At 33.6% G+C, this 20,456-nt stretch overlaps 1 protein-coding gene and 1 pseudogene across 2 annotated transcripts; both read right to left on the reverse strand.

Moving 5' to 3' along the window:
* Positions 1–14,453: 14,453 nt before the first annotated feature.
* Positions 14,454–18,605, reverse strand: LOC107647307 (uncharacterized). Its single transcript, XM_021118188.2, has 3 exons — positions 17,953–18,605; positions 16,252–16,462; positions 14,454–16,081 (listed from the first exon to the last, which is right to left on the reverse strand). Exons 2-3 carry the CDS (start codon positions 16,252–16,254, stop codon positions 14,930–14,932), a joined length of 1,155 nt encoding a protein of 384 aa, XP_020973847.1. The 5' UTR covers positions 16,255–16,462; positions 17,953–18,605; the 3' UTR covers positions 14,454–14,929.
* LOC107647315 (putative disease resistance protein At4g33300) lies at positions 18,513–20,301 on the reverse strand (annotated as a pseudogene). The gene is made up of 4 exons (XR_015902677.1): positions 20,284–20,301; positions 19,851–20,188; positions 19,230–19,513; positions 18,513–19,122 (listed from the first exon to the last, which is right to left on the reverse strand). The product of XR_015902677.1 is annotated as a putative disease resistance protein At4g33300 (transcript).
* Between the last annotated feature and the right edge of the window lie 155 nt (positions 20,302–20,456).

Consider the following 20,456-nt stretch of genomic DNA (forward strand, 5'->3'; position numbering starts at 1 on the left):
AATTATAATAAATGAATTCAAAAGAGATTAGCTTATCTTTCGATTTACTAATCCAAATAAAGAACGGATAACTTAATCATGAAATAGATCAATGCAAGAGTTCAAAATAAAGTAAACATTGATTAATAACCCATAGAAAAGTGAAAGAAAAATAAGATGAAGATATGCTGAGGAGAATTAGATTTGGATTCTAAGATCCTCCTCCCAATTGCCCCCTCTTGTGAGCTACGCTCACTTATTTATAGCCTAAATTCTAGAATTCAAATTCAAAAGTAAACTAATCTTATCTTTAGAAGAGGTAAGATAACTATTTATCTTCCGGGGAGAAAGATAAGCTATTGACTTTAATTCAAATATAAAAATGATAATTCAAATCAAATCCTAACAACCAAATCTCTTATGCTTATAGAGAGAATTAATAACTAATCTTCTAGATCTTCAACTCTTCTGAATGTGATTGAGGCTTTTTGATGATGTGGATAATTAAACTTGGGCCTTAATTATTGCATCCTGAGAGTTAGAATACATCGGGCTTGCATTTTGAGTTGTTTGGGGCATTGTTTTTTTCGTGTCCCAAAGATATATGTATATCATTCTGAAGCTCTGAACGTTAGCTTTCTAACTCAACTGGAACTCCCTCATTTGGACCTCTGTAACTCAAGTTATGACCACTGGAGTGCGAAGATGTCAGGGCTAGTGGATAATTGGATATGTACGCAGGGCGTATGTGTTTTGGGCACCAGTTTCCTTCCCTTTGGGCATGCTTTTGTTCCTTAGGCTATGCTTTTTGGTTCATGTTTCTATTTCCTTTGTGCTTTCTTTATGAAAAAGCATTGATTCTTGCTGCTTTTTAAGCCCAAAACTCATGAAAAATATAAAAACACTATCCCAACTCCAAATATTTGATTATTTATTAAATTATATTAAAAATCATAAGAAATTTAACTGAAAATATAAAAAGATAAATAAGAAAAGACTTTAAAAATTGCTTATGATGACATGTCATCATCCGACTTAAGGGAAAATAAGCTCCCAATGTCATGGCACGCATGTAACCTAAAAAAATACTACAGTTAGAAAGCGCACCTCGCTCCCTAGTGTAATCTTTTTTCCGACTTCATGATTTTTTCTGAGAAGAATTTTCCTAGAGGGGGTTTTAACAAGGCACCATGGTGAGGGATAAGAGTTAAAAGAAAACTCTTAGTAGCAACAAAACTTATGTAAACTATTTTTCCTTAGTAATGATAGTTCATTTTTTCATAAATTTTTCCATTCAAATACACTAATTTAAGCTCGAAAAACCGCAAAAATCATTGCCCGACCTAGATGGTCGGCAAGATGAAGCGACAAGGTACAAATTAGTGTAAAAATTTATGTAAGCAGATCGTGGTCCAACCTCGTTACAACTTAAAGAGTTGGGCCTAAAACAAAATACAAAAGTAACTTGTTAAAATCAACTGCTAAAGGTCGGAGCATAACTAATTAAGGGAAATAGTGTGCACCTTATAAACAGAAGGTTCATAATAACGTCCAACCTATTTTTAACCAACATCTTTCACAACTTGGCAAAAACAGCATAAAAAAGTTATCAAAATAGACTTAATGAAAAATTTTACCGAGTCATGAAAAGATAAAGAAACAGTTGTACCAACTAATAAAAGATAATTGAAGAAGCATTCATTTATGCAAAATCCACCACATATTCAAGTACCAGAGAAAGACTTTTTAAGCAGTAAAATAAAACAAAAATTGTTCCAAACTACAAATGTTACAAATCCAAATTATTCATAAAGACCTACAAGTCGGGTCATCCAAGTACTTAGAAATTAAAAAGCTAAGGAAGAGGAATATGTTAACTGGAAGTCATATCTTTAGGTTGCGTGGAAGAGGTCGGAAGATTTTTTGGATGAGAAGGAGTAGGTTCCTCCTCCACCCTAGGAGCTCCCTCAACTCGGACTTCAGAAGTCTTCGGGTCGGGCATAGGGGTGTCCTCCTCTTCCTCATGCGCAGGGACTATCTTCCCATTCACAATAACATTGTCAAAGCTAATGAGGGAGAGGTCCATCTCGGGAGCTATAACTCGGAATTGGGCTTTCAAATTTCTACCAACTCATCCATTCCTTCAGCTATAGTCCCCTTCAGCTCCGCATATTTCTCCTTGGACTGGACAACTTTGTCCACCAAATCAAGTTTTTTTTTTTTCGAAGATCCTAGTATAACTCTCTTCAGCCTTCTTTTTTAAGCTCTCTGCCATAGCTAAGGCGGCCTCAGATTGTTTTACCCTCCCCCCAACCTTGACAAGGTCGGAAATAAGTGACTCCTTCTCGCCCTCCAACTCCTTTTTTGATTCTCTTAAAGATGCCACATCAGCTTGTAGATCAGTCAAAGTACGGCGAGTGGCGCCAAGGAGAGTCTTCTCTAATTTCCTCAACAAAGTTGCACACACCCCGACAGTTCAAATTCCTCATCGAGCAAGCACTTGAAGATGGCTTTTTACAGAAATAACATCCGTGCTAATAAAGCTATTTAGAAGGATGTGTTTCTCTCACCAAGCTATTGCATCAAAGCCTTGCTCATAAATGCCCACAGATTCTGTAGTCTTACATTTTTTAGGGTTCGGCTCGGGATTGGGAAGTGGAAAAGAAATTGTTTGCTTCCCCGAGCTAGAAGGGGGAGTTGGGTGAGAAGTTGGATCGGCAATAGTTTTTATCAAGGCTGAGGAACCTGAGTCCGATTTAGAAGGAGAGGAGAGGTCTCCAGATTCACTGACCTCTTTTAGCTGAATGTTTCGAGCAACAACATTTTTTCTGGCAATTTGAAGAGTTTTCATAGCATTTGACTTCGGAGCCATCTTCTCTGCACGACATCAAAGTCAGATCATGTTAGCCACAAAAAAAAATCAACAAAACTACATCTACAAAATGAAAAAAAAAAGGCTACCTAGTTCGGATTGAAGTTGGCTTGGATTTCCTAAAAACTTCTTGGTATCCAGATAAGGAGCTCAACCCCAACACTCCTGAAACAAACCGATTATGCTCTCTTCAACTTTATCTAAGTCGTCCAAATTATACTTAACTATTACGGGGTGTTCTTCCCAGTACAAAGGATAAAAGTGGCTCATCTCCCTTGCCCCGAAAGAAAGGCTGGACACCCTCTACAGAACGGATCTTAAAGAAGCCATTTTTAAAGTCATGGAAAAAATCATCTAAAATGGAAAAAATTTTCATCCCCTGAACAGCTTGGAAGGAGATCCATCCATGTTTCTTGGAGCTAAAAGGTTTAGTGAGGACAAAGAGATAAAAAAAAAGACCTTAAGAGAGGGAAGGATGTCAAGTTCCTGACAAAAAAGTTGATATATTTTCAAGAAACCCCCAATAATTAGGATGCAGTTGGAAATGAGCAACATTACAGACCTTAAGGACCCCAGATTAAAAGTCAAAAAATGGAAGGCTAACTTCTAACTTTGTGAAAAGGTAATCATACATATAGATGAAATGACGCTCCGACTTATCAAGTCGGGAAAAACAAACCCTTTCTTAAGGATCGGCAACTACAATTTCGTACATTCTCTCATCCTCCCAATTTAAACATAACCTATGATGTCTATGAAAAGTTTCAGCATACTCGTTATTAATAACAGGGACGGAAGTAAGAACAGATATATCTACCCAAGTCAGGTCGAACGGGACTTTAGAGGACATGCTGTGAATTATTGACCGAGACATAAAACTTATACCTATAATACAATAAAAGAAGATCATCACTATAAGTCGGCAGGCCAAACATAACAACATAAGCATTTTCACAAAATTAAAAGAAGTTGGATCGTCATTAACTAAGAACATCACAGCTCTTACAACCCTTCAATGCCAAACAAACATGCAGAAAGGGGCCTTAGACAAGGGGACCTGCTTTCTCCGTTCTTATTTGTGTTGGTTGTTGATGTACTGCATAGAATGATTGGTGAGGCAGTAAGGAATGGCCGCATCTCCCCCTTGGTAGTGGGTCGAGACAGTGTGGAGCTCTCACACCTTCAGTTTGCTGACGACACTATCCTGTTCTGCCCACCAGACAATGAGACTATGCAGAATTACAAGCGACTGCTGCGCTGGTTTGAATTAATGTCAGGGCTTAGCATCAACTTCGACAAGTCCAGCTTGATTCCACTCAATTGTGAAGAGCAGTGGGTACAGCGTATGTGTAGTTTATGGGGTTGCAAGGAAGACACCCTCCCTGTCAAATACCTTGGAGTTCCCTTAGGAGCTAATCCGAGGTTGGTTAAGACTTGGAAGCCTATCATTGATAAGGTGGAAGAGAAACTAAGCCTCTGGAAAGCTAGGGTGCTAAACAAAGCGGGGAAGCTGGTGCTTATAAAATCTGTCTTGAATAGCTTACCAGTGTATTATCTGAGCCTATACAAGATGCCGAAGGCGGTTGCAGAGAAGCTGATCTCCCTACAAAGAAGATTTCTGTGGAGTAAGGAGGATGGGAGACAGGGCATGGTGTTGGTGAAATGGGAGTTGGTGCAGGCCCCAAAAAAATTCGGTGGGCTGGGAGTTGGAGACGCTATGATTCGGAACACTGCACTGTTGTTCAAGTGGTGGTGGCGGTTTGCAAAAGAAGAGTGCCCTTTGTGGAAGAAGGTGGTCTGTTCATGTAATAACTTGAGGCCGGATGAATTACTATCCATGCAAGTGCTGCCTACTAGAGGAGGCCCTTGGAAGGATATCTTCCATATAGAATTCAAGGAGCGGAATCTAAGGGATAAGATGATTACAGGTCTGACCATGGAGGTTGGCGACGGAAGAAGGACTCGGTTTTGGAGGATGTCTGGTTGCATTGTGGCTCTTTGAAAGATCGATTTCCAAGACTCTTCTCTGTTTTAAACCAATGTGGGTCGGTTATTGGGGATTGTGGGGTTTGGGATGGGCTAGAGTAGGTTTGGAACTTCCAGTGGAGGCGTGAGCTCTTTCAGTGGGAGTTAGAACTCCTGAGTCAGCTACATGAGGTGTTGAGACCTGTGAGGCTAGTGAATAATAGGGAGGATAGAGTTGTATGGAAATATGATAGACTTGGTATTTTTTCGACTAACTCCATTGTGCAGGTGCTACAAGAAGGAATGCTATCAGAGGATGTTACTAGTTACAGCATCACGAAGGCCATCTGGAAAGGGTTGACTCCACCAAGAGTGGAGCTATTTGTGTGGTTTGTCCTGGTTGGCAGGGTTGAATACAAAGGAACGGTTAAGCCGCCTCGGGATTATTAGCCAGGATGATAAGCGGTGTGTCTTGTGTAATAAGGATGATAAGCAGATCCATCACCTGTTTCTTGGCTGTGATTTTGCTTGGCAGGTGTGGAGTGCATGGATATCTGCATTTGGCCGACCATGGGTCTTTTCGGAGCGAGTGAAGGACCATTTTCTGAGTTGGACAGAGGAGCCGAGAAGAAAGGAAGACCGGAAGCAGCGCCTAAGATGCTTCTGCGTGATTATCTGGCATATTTGGATGGAGCAAAATAGGAGAATTTTTCAGAATGAAGGGAAAGGCGTTGATGAGATCATCTCAATGACATCCATGAGTTGTGAGGAGTGGAGAGGTATGCATCCCTAGGGTTATTGATGGCTATGCCGGAGATGACGTGGGGATGTTGGTTCTTTGGGGTAGGATTCTCCAGGAGTGGTCTGCTTTTCTTTTGGTTTGATTCTGTATGCTCCACCTTAGTGTGTTGAGCTCTTTTCCTTTCAAAAAAAGATATGAAAGTGGTCCCATCTTCAATGGAAAACATGGAACCATTTAGGGGCAACACAAAGTAAAATCCCACTCAGTTTATCAGTAACAACAAGAAAAGTTCAAGAGCGGCAACAATAAAAGTTCAAGAAAGAATCAAATTCTCAAATGAATACGACACAGAACCATCAAATAAATAAAGAATCATCACCAAATCAACAAAAATAATTCAAACCAAGAAGCACATTATCTAGCCAAGAACAAAATAAACAGGAAAGGCGAAGACCAACCTTGATTGGAAAAATGAAGCACACACAAGTAGCAAAACACGAACGTTCCTCTCAAAAGTGCGAGCAAAGCCTTCTAAGCCTCAAGATAAAGAAATCTTGAAGGCAAGAGTGGTTGCACGAAAGAAAGTTGAAAAGATTGAAAGAGGGAAAAAATGTTGAGTGCAAACATCTCAGAAAAGAAGCGAAAAAGAAGAAAGAGAAATGAGTTTGGGTATTTAAAAGACACCAAGGACAAAAGAGTAATTTTGGTCCTTCATTTATGGCCGGTAGAGTAACGTGCGCAAAATTACGAAAAGACGTAATGTCTCGAATTTTAAAACACATCGAGTGCCAGACCTAACCCCAAGAAAGACAGTTTGCCCGAGCTGATGTTTTAATCTGCTAGAGACCAATCTAATCTACAAATGCTCGAGTCCGACCTCAAAAAGCTCAGACTCAAGCAGGTACACTATTCATACTTAGACCCAAAAATATAGCCAAACCCAAAATGAATAGAAGCCCACTCAAGAGATCCAATTACTACAGCTACCCGACCTCATAGAGGTCGGGCGCGATGACGCAGTTCAGCTCTACTTATTCAAATAAGTAACTAACTCCTAAGATATCTCCCACTTATCTAGAAAAGAGAAGTCACTAACTTTTCTAGAAAGAGGGAATAGTTGTCCACTATTAAAGGTGGAACTACTCTATAAAGGTGGTTATATACTCTACTATAAATACACTAACACCCTCAACTATATTCAGGACCCAATCTACTAAAACCTGCATTAAACCCTTGCTAACTTAAGCATCGGAGTCCCTTGCAGGTACCACCTCCACCTTCCCACGAGAAACTCGGATGGCGGCACCTCAACATCAGTAGAAGTCGGACGCTGTCCTAAAAGAAGTCTGAAGACCTCGTGTTCAGACCTAAAAGTAACCCCATTTCAGATAATTCTCAGAAAAAATTTTATTAATTTTTTAATATTTTAAAATTTTATTTACTTTCATATTTTTTTAATTACTTTTATTAGCGATATAGATAAACTATCATTTCTACCAAAGAATATTTAAAACGCTGACAAATTTATCACAAAAAATTGAAAATAACTTCCGTGGCCACCACCTATCAAATACCTCGAGAAGTAGGCATTGAAGAAAACACACTGAATAATTACACGCCTACATATGCATCTTTTCGTCTTTGTTTGCAACTGTCATGTTTATTTATTAGGATTTAGGAGAATAAGGTTAATAAAATTAGAAATGAATGAAAATTTTCTGATATAACAGCCTTAATCATTAATTAATTTTATCCTAAGGGTGTTTATGGTTTGGTTAATCCAAAAATCAAACCAGTTTTTTGGTTAACTAAAAATAGTCTTAGTTAATCAACCAAATTGGTTTTACATGATAAAATTGGTTATTAACCAATTAGTAAAATTCAAAACTGCTTTTTAACCGATTATTAAAACAAAAATCGATTTTTAAAAAATAACCGGTTTTTATATAGAAAAACTAGTTTTTACGTAAAAAAAACCAATTTTTACACTACAAAACCGGTTTTTACACCTAAAAAAACGTTTTTTACACAAATTAATTTTTTTACATGCAAAAACTCAAATTTTGATCTTTTTTTTAAATTAATTTTTTTTCTTTCTAAATAATACAAGTAACATGTGTAAATAATGAAATTCCTTCCATTGTAAATAATAATTACTTTTCTAAATTTTTTGTGGCAACACTTATCACATATACCAAAAACAAAGAAGGTATAAAGCACATTAGAATCATACTCTTCATTCTCAATGGCACTTCAAAAGGCATCTTCAATGATGGAAATTTTCTCCTAAGCCAAAGAAACAATGCAAATTCCACCAGCATCCCCAAACTATACAAGAAATTTACTGTTGATATAATCTCATTGAAACTAAAAAATGACATTGCAACTACTATAGTTGTTGACAACAACAATATCCCCATCCAAGGAGTATTAGATTTCTTTGATCCATCACCAAATATTTTTGGTATAAATCCCAAGTCAGCCCATACCAAGAAGTTGGTATGCAGCACTAGTAAGTTGTGCCTCAAACAAACCAACATAAACATAAGCATAAACATAAACATAAGCAAATCTAGTCATATATGAAAAAGTAAGTCTAATATCTTTTTGTTCTATTTTCGCACTTGATCACTTTCAAACAGTGTTGACATTGAATCTTATTTTCATCATCAGAGATTCTCTTGAAGTGGTCCCAAACTGTTGATCGATTTTTGTGCTCAGATGATGTGGTTGAGAGAAGAGGTAATGTAAAAGTCGAATACTCTGCAGACTCTGACATGGGAACATCACGATTGGCTACCTCATTCTGAATAAAAAGCCATAAAATCTAATTATTAAATACTTCAACAAAGTAAAGCTATCAAGCACAAAGCCAAATTCAAACAATATATACATATACTTTGAAACCGATTCCAAGAGTGTACAAAATGTTGATGTTCACAATATATACAATATATGTGCTAATGCCTAATGGATTACATATACATTAAAGACCCTCTTCCATTTCCTTTTTATATTTTTTTGTTTATATTTTTTGTTATTACACTCCTATTCCTAAACTACACATCTGAAACATTCAATAGAGTTTTAATTGAACATAATCAATCAATATTCAATATAAGTGACAGATAACTTTTCATCAAAAGAACACCATCTAAAGATAGATAACTATATCCTTATAGCAATCTTAACAAGTACAAACAAGCTCAATTCAAAGTGCAAATTTGCCAACAACCTTGACACATAAATAACACTTTAAGATTGAACTATTCCTATTTACGAGAAGATATCCCTCTCTATAGATTGTGACAAAACCAAAACAAAAGGTGGTTGCTTTGGAGTGAGCATAACGTTATCAAACATCAATTTGAAGCTACAACAGAATTACTAATTATCACAGCATTTATGGGTGTTCATGAATCGGATCCGATCCGCATATCTGCGGTATTTATCCGAATTCAATCCAAAAATTGCGGATATAGATCCAATCCGCAAGGTTATCGGATCAGATCAGATCCGATCCGCACACTAATAGGATAGGATCGCGGATTTTGTATAGATATCCGCATATCTGCGTTTCCGCAAAAATAAAGAAATAAATAAGTAAATATTCTTTTTATGTTTTATTTTAACTAATAATTATCATATATGTTGTATTATTTTAATTTATTATTTAAGAAAAGTATGTTTAATATTATTTTAAGAGTAAACATATTTAAAAGAATAAAAAAAATAAATTTTATTGATATTTTTTTTAATAAAAATAAGCTTTTAAAAATATTTTTGTATTTTGCGGATATATCCGATATCCGATATCCGATCCGATCCGCAAATGTGCGGATCGGATCCAAGCTAAAAAACTGCGGATATTAGATCTGATCCAATCCGATGATTTTAATGCGGATCGGATCGAAATTTTGGCTAAATTTCATAACATCAAATCAAACACTTCAAATCACAAGCTACAAAGGACAAACTTGACATCAAAACTGAGAGAAACAAAGAATATCAAAGCTTTGTCATTGTTAATCCTTCAAAGGTTCCTAACACTATTGTACATTGAGCATGTTAGAGAAAATATTTAAAAAAAAAAAAAGAAAAAGAAACTACATAGTAAAAAGGAGTGAAACTTTAAAACATAAAAAAAAAAAAAGCCCCATCAAACTAACATTACCTCTATACAGAGTAACACCTAGGGGCCGCCAATGAGAGAATCATCAATGCACAAATTTTTTCCATTTTTTTTAAATCTTCCCAAATATCATTCCTCAGATTCATATCTTTGAATTCAAGTCACCCTTGCTTTTTCTCTTTCCAAAATCTGATGCACTTGCTAATCTCAGTCCCAACCCCAAATTTATAATGCAGCCACTAAAGAATTTAAAGCCTAAAAACCCACCAAATTAAAACGAATCGATGATTGATGATATGGAAAAAAACAAAATCTTTTTGTTTCAAGAATAATATATACATATAGTTTGCACTGTTTTCTTGATGATACTATGCATTAAACGCAACTATGCCCCACCAAGAAACGATTGTTAACATTATAGAATTTACAACTAAAACACAGCTATTAATTCAAATAAATGCAGTTTAATCTTTAATAGGACCCCAGGCATTATTAAAGCAATAGATGATTGTTTTTGGCAATAGAAGGAATGCTCGGCAGAAAAAGGAATTTGTGAAAGTGAACTAAAATGGCCGTATCTAATAAAAATTCCAGGTACATAGTAGTATCATCACTCTAAAGCATAAAAATAGCCTGCTTCCAACTAAATCCGATGTGTCTATGCATGAAATCATAGAACCAACAATTTCTAAGTGGAGTACAAGGGTCTGCTCTGTCCAGCATTCATTTAAAAGCAGCAGACAAAACCAAATGAAGCACATATACAGATACACTCGGCTATGATTCATGGTGGATGTTACAACACTATCCTAATGTTTTGGAGTTTTGAAATTCTTTTATATTATTGATGGCTATTTAATGGCTACAAATCACAAAAGTTACTGTACCTTAGCACTCCTCTTATCAATATTATAATGTGTTGGTACAGTATTTTAACAGGTATTCTATTAATAGAGCTTTTATTATATATTGATAACATCATTAAACAATTAATGCCAACAAATTATATTTTTTTAAAAAGTTAATATTTAAAAAATTAACACTAACTTAAAATTATACTTTTAAATAAAAACCATAAAATAATCATAGAATATCAATCTTCCATCTTTACTTATTAAGCAACTTTTTTTTTTAAATTAGTATTTTATTAGTGTTAATTTTTTACTGAAATAAAATAAAAAAATTATTGTTTCCCATAACAATTATTTTATTTTTATCTTTTAAAATTCATTTTGTTTTAGAATTTTATAAACTCATTACAGTACGATTTAAATTGTACTGGTATATTTATATTTTTATTTAATCTAATTTTATTCACATAATTTAAAATTTTAAATTATAAAATTTTTAAATTAAAATTTAAATAAATATAATTTAATTAATAAATTAATTTAATTTAATAAAAATAAACGTATTCGTATTATTATATTTATATGACTAATTACATTTATTCGATTTAAAAAAAAACAACTATTTAAAATCGTTAATTATAAATTAAAAAATTAATATACTCATATTATTTTTAATACGATTACCTTTACAATATTCCCTAATAGTTTGGTGAATCAATTGTGTATAAAGTCTTTAATTATTTAATGAATCAATACTCTATATATTTTTATTTTTAAATTAGTTTTTTGCAGTTAAAATTTTTATTATTTTCTTTATATTTATTTTATGTCTTCTGTTTTAAATTAAAAAAAATTATATTTATTTTACCTCATAGTTCTCTTTTTCAAATCTCACTTCTAACCAAATTTATCACCGCCGTTCACCGCCGTTCACCACTGTCACCGGTGTCTAGTTCAACGTTACATCTCCTTCATCATTTCTATCGTCGCGTCACCGTCTCGGAGCTACTTCGCCTCACTGGTTTAGTGTCTCGTAGGTGTCTTCTCTTCACCATGGTTACTCTCTTGGTTGGATCTGTTCTTTTATTCTGAATATGTTCTTAATCCTATTCTTCAAATTTTTGTTTCAAATAAAATATTTTTAGGATATTTTAAAATTTTATCTCCTATTTTAATTTTTCTATTCTTCTATTCTGGATATATTTTTAAATTATCTTTAATTTTTGTCCCTATTTTAATTGTTATGGTTTTCTATTTTTGTTCCTATTTTAGTATTTTAAATTAAAATTCAAAATTTAACTTTCTAACTCATTTAGTAATCTAATCCTAAAAGAACATCTTAATATTTAAATTTAATACTAAATAATATATTTGGTTCTATTAATTAAATTCAAATTCACATTCCCGTGTTTTAGTTACCAAAAAAAAAAATTCGAATTCAAATTTTTATTTTTTTAATTTAATAAAATAACTTTAATTATTTAAAGAGTAAAGTATTGATTTTTGTCCTCAAGGTTTGGGATGAGTCTCAAAGTTGTCCCTAACGTTTAAATTATCATATTTAAGTCCCTAAGATTTTAAAATTGGCTCAATGTTATCCTGTAGTTAGCGATCTGTTAACAGAATTGATGATGAGAAACGATTTTGAAACGTTAAAGATGTAAATAGGACGAAAACGTTGGAGACAATAGAAATAAATTTTAATTTTATCCTTCAATAATATCAATTTTTTACTGTACATAGTTATTCAATTAATTTTTAATCACATTTAACTAAATTACACTTAATTACATTACTTTCATTCTAAATAAAATATTTTTTTTTATAATTTTACTTTTAAAGATTTTTACTCTTAAACGTTAAAGAATTTCGATACGTTAGAGAGAAAGGTACAATTTATACTTTATTGTATATATATCATTTTTTTTTCTTTTTCGCAAGTTTATGTACTAGTCATTTTATAAAAATTTCATAGTGGGTAAAAATTTTTAAGAGTAAAATTATTAAAAAATATATGTATCGTGTTTACAGTTATATCTCGTTTACATTGTAGACGAGTTATACACGTGTCGCGTCTACCTGTCTTCGTGTAAACAAGATACATGCAAAATTATCATAAACAAGATAAGAGGGGTATTTATTTCGTAAATATTTTTTAAATTATTTATTTTGGTAATTATTACATTTATTTAATTTATAAAAATAAAAAATCTGAAGATAAATCGTTATTTTAAACTGCCCACTATTAACATGGTTTTTTTTTTTTTGTGTCTAACTAATAAAACTATTGCTTCATAAAACTATTGCTTCTTCCACTCATTCACCTCCACCTGATGATCGTTTTTTATTAGGATTTATATTAAATCAATTCAAATAATATTTCAATTTTTTAACTGAGATATAATTTTTAACGGACAGAATTTTTAAATTTTTATGTACTCTCTTGAGTATTAATTTTTAAATTTAAATTATATATTTTAAATTTTGTTTAAATATAATTTGAAATATAATTTAAATATACGTGATTTATTTGATGACACAGTTAATGAATATCACGACGCGTACAAAGTTTGTTACAAAGTTTAGTCTAATTTAAATTATTAATATTTTTTATTATTTTTAAAAATTATATTTAATTATTTATAAATACATATATTTCGTTTACACTATAAACAAGATAATTTTTTATGTGTAAACAAGATATATGAAAATTGAAAAAATACACATATTTCGTTACACTGTAAATGAGATAAATAAACGTGATGTAAATTGGTAAATACGCTACAAATTATTTATTTTGGTAATTAAAATAATTAAATTATTTATTTAAAAAATTCTAAATATTATGAGATAAATTATAATATCAAATAAATAATTAAAATAAATAAAAATAAAAATTATTAATTAATTAGAATTTATAAACTAATTTAATAATTTTAATAACTTATATACCAATAGAATATATTAAATTTTCAATAGTAAATCATCAAAATAAAAAATTCAATAATAATCATAATTGTCATTTTATTAAAAATATATTTTAAAAATTATAATTAATGTGTTTGTAATTAAAAAAAAAATACATTAATTACTAAATGGTTTTATCAATATACATGAAAAGTTTTATTAATAAAATTTCTTAAAATATTACACCAACGTACATTATAATGTTAATAGTGTAAAGGAGTTTCAAAAATCCAAACAATACAAGAGTATGGAATCGGTCCAAAGTGTTTGAAGTGGCCTTAATAATTTCTTTTCAAATGTTTTCCAACTAATGACAATGTGATTTTACAGTTCGTAGTACTTACAGAAAAAGGCCGGAGGATAATTCATGAATCAAGTATTTAAAAGGTGGTGACTGCGTCTACATATCATATTACTTTGAGAAAACAGAAATATATTCAATTATTTAAATTGATGCCCAAATTGAGATTATGTGATTTTTGGAGTTCGTTATAAATAAAAATATAAAAACAAAAAGCATGAGAAATTCAAGCACACGGAAATAAATTCTTAACAATTCACATATGGATCCAACTAATGCCGGAGTCATATTAAGCAAAGCTACCAAATCGTATGATCAACTAGCCTAAATAGGTAAGAATTAGATACATTTGCATACCATCATTAATTACGTAATATGTGACAATATATGAGCACAAACCAGCATCATATATTAACACAAATGAAAAATTAGAAAAGTATAGGTAACCAACAATATTTTTAAACAATGTGTGAACAATATGAATTAATAGGATTAAAGAAGTAAATTAATCTTAAATTTAATTAGTAGTATTAAATTAGGATGTAGTGTATTTTTATTTGATTAGTGGTTGTTCATGTTATTTAAGATGGTCATTGTTTACCTAGCACTCACAAAAAATTAATACCATACCTAACATGAATGAAAAAAATAAAATCTTTGTTTATGTAGCATGCATGGCACACATGCATGTCAAGTACATCATTAGATGGACAAGCTCAAAAACAGAGGAGCAAGTCAATGGCAAAATCCTTCAATTTAAGTCTATCACCAAAAGGAAAAAGAAAAGAAAACTATCATCTTATCATTTCCACCCTGCTATTTACAAACCCATATGCCATCAACCAAGAAAGTAATCTGTCAGAGCATTATTACTGATTATTCAGAATCCATGACCAGTAGGCAGCTTCCCTCAACTTCACGCTCTTTTCGCTGTTTATAATAATCTAAACCCAGAACTACCATCATTATGATTATCAATATAATAATCCTATAATCAACCCAAAAATACATACTAACAATAACAAAAAAAAAACATACTTAGAACGAAATATTCTTTGATCACCGGATAAAAAAGCGAAGAAAAAACCATATATATAGTTGCAAAAATGAGACAAGATCATCAAGAAGGGCCGACACTCTTACTGTCTTCACTCTCTGACAGTTGTTGTAGTTGCTGCTGCTCCTGTTGTTGTTGTAATAGTTGTAGTTCTAGTTGTTGTTGTTGTTGTAATAGTTGTAGTTCTAGTTGTTGTTGCAATACTTGTAGTTCTAGTTGCTGTTGTTGTTGTAGGGTTAAAGGTAGTGCTTGGTGCTCTGATGGGAGCAGCAACTGGCCCTCAAGAGGGTAGTGATGTTGAGTTGCAAGGACGTAATTTCCCCCTACTCCATGCTGTGGTGGTTGTTGCAATTGTGAATGATAACTTTCACCACTATCAAATGTCCCCAAACCCATACAAGGTGCCATCTCACCTCCTTGACCGCCTGAAGGTGCACCCATGTGGCCAAACACTCCACTTCCACTGACGTTACCGCCGTAGGGTGCTGCAGCCGCAACAGGTTCAATCCCAGCAGCAGCATTGTATCTTAGTTGCTGTTCTCGGAATGCCACAGCAGCAGCAAGTTGTTGGGCCTCCAACAACTCTTGTTGCCCTGGGTCCGCTTGCGGGACAGCACCACCACCACCCAATGACCCATTATACTGGATAGCTGGCTTAAAAAAAGGTTCATCATCTGGGCCGTCCGATAGGCCCAAATGGACTGAAGAGTGTACAACATTTGGATCGTAGAATGGGTTTAAATGGGCTGAATACTGTACAATATTGGAGCAGCAGGAAGGGCCTAAATGGGCGGGAGATGAAGATAGAGGCTTTTCCTGAGGGTTGAATGGACCTTGAATGGCTTGCGGGTTGATGTAGGCGCTAAGTTCTCTCTTGGCGTTTTCGAGGACGGCACGTCTCTGGCGGAGGAGCTGCTGGAGGATGGAGACTTGGAAGGTGCAGCCATAGACCGGGTTGCGAAGGCGTGCCTTCGCCTGGAACGCAAGGGACTTCACCGCATCCTCGCGCTGGGATGGAGGTAGCTCGTTGAGGATCTTGCCGACGTTGCTGGCGCCGAAGACGCGGTGGACGCATTCGAAGCGCTCTGGGTTGTTCGCTGGGAAGTACGGTGCGAAAATGCACTCCGGTGTGCACTTCCGACGAAGAAACTTGCATGCCGCGCATGGTGTAGGCGTCGATGACATTCTTCTTTCTTTTTTATCCTTTTCTGCGTACTATTCAATTCGATTCTGTTACTATGATTATTTTGTTTCTTGAAATAAAGAATATGATTTGAAATTCAAATGACTTAAATTGATGAAGAAAGTTATCGATCAAATCTCATAACTGCACGAGTTTGTTGAAAACATCGTCAGGTTAAAACTTAAAAATGATAGTTTTTTACCATTAAAAGCTTAGCACCTCGAGGTGGTCGGAGGAGGCGCCCGACGGCAAGGTGCAGACAAGGACGTGGGAAGGTTGGCGGGTGCAGCGGCAAGGTGCAGACAAGGCCGTGGGAAGGTTGGCGGGTGCGGCAGCGAATACGGAGACTCTGAGACTGAAAGCGTTACCGGGAGAGGGTGGTTGGAATTGCAACAATAAGAATTCAATTCCCCCTGCACAGTGCACACCCTAGTCTTTTTCATAAGAATTCACTCAAGATTCAAGAATGATCTTCTCTTTTAAAGGTTTGAAATAAATAAAAATAAATATTCATTTCAGAATTTTAAATTTTATATTTGTTTTCTTGTAAATAAATCAGATCAGAAGTAATTTGATTTTTAAATAATTTTTACAATAATTATATTTAATATTTGAAATATTAAAATATTTTTATTTATAAATAAATATTCAATAAAAATTGTTTTTTAGAGTAATAGATTTGTAAAAAAATTCACTGATTTAAAAGTAATTTCAAATCAAAAATTAAATTCACATCTATTAATATATTATAATTATTTTATATTATAGGATTGAGTTTTAAATAAAAATAAAATTTTTAACGAAATAAAATTCTTTTTTTTATTCTAAAAAACTTTTTAAACATGCTAAAACTATATATATTTTCTTCGAAGTGACATTCGAAATAGAAAAAATAAAAAATTTGCTTCATACTAAATTTATTCTATTATATAAAAATTAAATTTTTTTATTTAATTATAAAACTAACGTGACATATTTTTAACAATATTTTTTATTTATTTCTTTTAACTTATTAAATATAATTTATTATGATAGATTAATTATGTCAATTAATTAATTTAATTAAATATTTAAATCACAAAATTTAATATTATGTATAATTGTATATCAATTAATTAAATATAATAAATATAAATTAATTTAGTTAAAGATTCATTATTTTATAATCTTTTATATATATATATATATAAAAATAATTTTTTATTACTTTAAAATTATAAAAATAATTTTTTATTACTTTAAATATTTTAACTTTTTTTTTGTTTTTTTTTTACGTATAATTTTATTTTGTATTAACTTTATTTTTTTAATAATAAAATATATTGACGTTATTTCTATTATATAATTGTTTATTTTTTTTATGTATTTTAATTTGTATAATTAGTTAATTATTATTGATTTTACTGTTTTTATTTTTTTAATTATTTTTTATTTTTTTATGATTTAATAATTTGATTTAATAATTAAAAAAAAAAAACGAAAACCAAAGATAAAGGTTAGAAAGCTAAAAGTCATTCTTCAACATTATTATTATTATTAATATAAATTTTATTATTTCTTTTCTAAGATTCTAACAAAACAGTAACAGAAATTATATTAACCATACCCCTAAATGGCTAAATCAGAACAAATCACATAGGAAGAACAAAACACTAAACAGAAATTATATTAACTAAATTCCTAATCCAAATCAATACCCTAAATCAGAACAAAACACTAACGGAAATTATATTAACCAAAACACTAATCAGAAATTCCAATAATTAATATCCTAAATCCCTAATCATAACTTCTAATAGTCAAATCCCTAATGTCACCAAAAAAAAAAAAAATAGTCAAATCCCTAATAAAAAATTATATTAACCAATTTCCTAATAAAAAATTTAAAACGAAAATTATTTACCTGAACTGAACTTGAGCAGGGGCTAGAGAAGAGAAGACGACCAGCCGCAGAAGCAGTGCACTGGGTCAGAGATGCTCCGTCGCCGTCGTCACTGGGAGCCGAAGATGGGGATCGATTACTGGCGCCGTGATTGTGGCTGTTGAGAGACAGAGAGAGGGCTGAGAGGGAAAGAGTGTAACGGTGGGCTGCAACGGAAAGGCTAGCAGCGGAGGGGAAAGGCCTGAGGTGAAGGGCTGAGGGGACTGAGCTCTGAGAGTGGTACTGTGGCAGGGTCAGGGTGCGTGGAAGAGGGGGAGTGAGGCATGGAGGCAGTGAAGCTTGCGTGAAGCCGTGAAGAGTGAAGACGTGAATCAGTGAATGCCGTGCGTGACCGTGACTGCGTGCCCAAGACCCCTTCCCTTACTTAGGATATTAGAAAATGATCCTTCCACCGGCCGGGCCGGGTGACCTGATCTATGGTCCGGTCCCGGTATCATACCATCCCTTGGCTTCATATTTTTTCCCCGGGTCAGTCCCGGGCCACTTCGGGTCCAGGCCAATATGCCCCAAATTCCTTCAGGTCACCGGGCCTTGACACTCCTACCGTAGACTATGCAACTCGCCGATGTCAGACACCAAATCTGTTGAAGCCTTCCAACAGATTTTGGCATCTCTTTCAAATCAGAGCAGGAACTAAGTCTCAAAACTTCCAGATTCTTCAGCATAACGATTTCTGGTGGTAGTTTAGAAAGCTTATGACAGTTAGTGATACTAAGCTTCTTCATGGTCATAATGTTACAGAAATCAGAAGGCAATTCCACCATATCCATGCAATAGTCAATGTTCAACTCCACTAAATTTGGCAGTGCATCTGAAATTTTGATGCCACTACCAAAAGCCTGCTTTGTAGTACACATATAATGCGACAGATTTCGCACTTCCTCAATTTGCAGAGGCTAGGAACCGAAACCTTTTCCAGGCTAATCCTTTTCAAGCATGGTAATGAACCAAGTACCTCAAAGTTGTTCAATTCACAAGGATGGAAACCCTGATTTGTGACTATGAGAACTTTGAGTTTTCTCATTTTCTGAATGAAATCCGGAAATGTATACTTGTTTGAATGGATATTTAAAATCAGAACTTCAGTTTCATCAGGGTTCATGTTGTACCAGTCAGGAGTGAATGTTTCATCTGCAGAGAAGCCAACAAAATATATAGCATCAATACCAGAAGACCATGGATGTGACGCAAGACAAAACCATTCTTATCATGATTGGGACAGAGAGGGAGAAACATACCAGTTGAAACAAACATTATGGGAGCAGTGTCTTGTTCCTGCTTCTGTTGTTGTTGTGTCCCCCTTACAGATAAGAATGACAGCATGCGAGAAATGATACCCGGCTGATTCTGGCCTACCAACCAGTTGGGACAATTTTTCCCATTCTGAGTCAAGTCGATCGCCAGCCTTTTCCTTGGCTCGATGGGTTCTTGGTTGCTTTGATGGTTTGCTAGCTCTCTAAGGAGATCATGCTGCATAAGGAAGTGGTTATTGTAGTACATTTCCACGTCCGTTGCAACTTTCCTGTTCAACAAAGATAATAACAAGTTATCCATAGAATCAAAATCTTCCAAAAGTTCAATGACAATAGTCTATTTGACAACATTAATATTATTGTTATTCTTGCTTGCACATACACACAATCTCATAGATACTTATGCTATTGAAGCATGCATGTTTGATTTTGGATAAAGTTGTTGACTGAAAAAGTTTATACAAATTATGCAATGCGGTAGCATTATTTCATAGATTTTGGCTGTCTGTAACCTTTATAAAGCATAAAAACCAAAATGTTTTGGCTGTCTGTAACCTTTATAAAGCACTAAATATCAACCAAGATAACATAAAAGATCCTGTGTACCTTGTAACAATGAGATTAGCCAAATTCTTGGAGTTTAAACTATGTATAATATTCATTGCTTTTACTCCATCCTCATCAAGTTCATGCAGTTCTGTCCACATGTCATTCAGCAAAGGAACGCGGATCCTTTGATCTTCAGGGAACAGACCTAGGTCCATGAAACACTCCTTCTCCTTGTCGTCTTCCACTATGTCTAGACAATTCTGAAGGTGAGAATCCAAGTCTTTGTTGGATTTAAGCCGTTCCTTCATTGTTTGCCAGAACTCATAAGGATGATGACACAGGGATCCACCAATAACTTTTAGAGCCAGAGGTGAACCATTACAACCTCTCACTATCTGTGTTTCATGAAAACCAAAGAAGAGCCAATAAATATTTTCCAAATTGTAAATATGTCAATGCAGCATGAAACAAATCAACAATTCTTGATTACAATGTTCCAGTAACACATTGTATGCTTAGACAAAAAATATTAAAAGGTTAAAGAATATAACAAAATTATATTTTACAATATGACTTTTTATTAGAGGTAATACTTAGATTGATCCCTGAAATTTTTAGCACTCATCAAAATACGTGTATCCGCGTGTTTTGTGTCATATCGTA

This window comes from Arachis ipaensis, chromosome B1, assembly GCF_059453495.1.
Source record: "Arachis ipaensis isolate K30076 ecotype BB chromosome B1, ASM5945349v1, whole genome shotgun sequence".
NCBI classification, from domain to species: domain Eukaryota; kingdom Viridiplantae; phylum Streptophyta; class Magnoliopsida; order Fabales; family Fabaceae; genus Arachis; species Arachis ipaensis.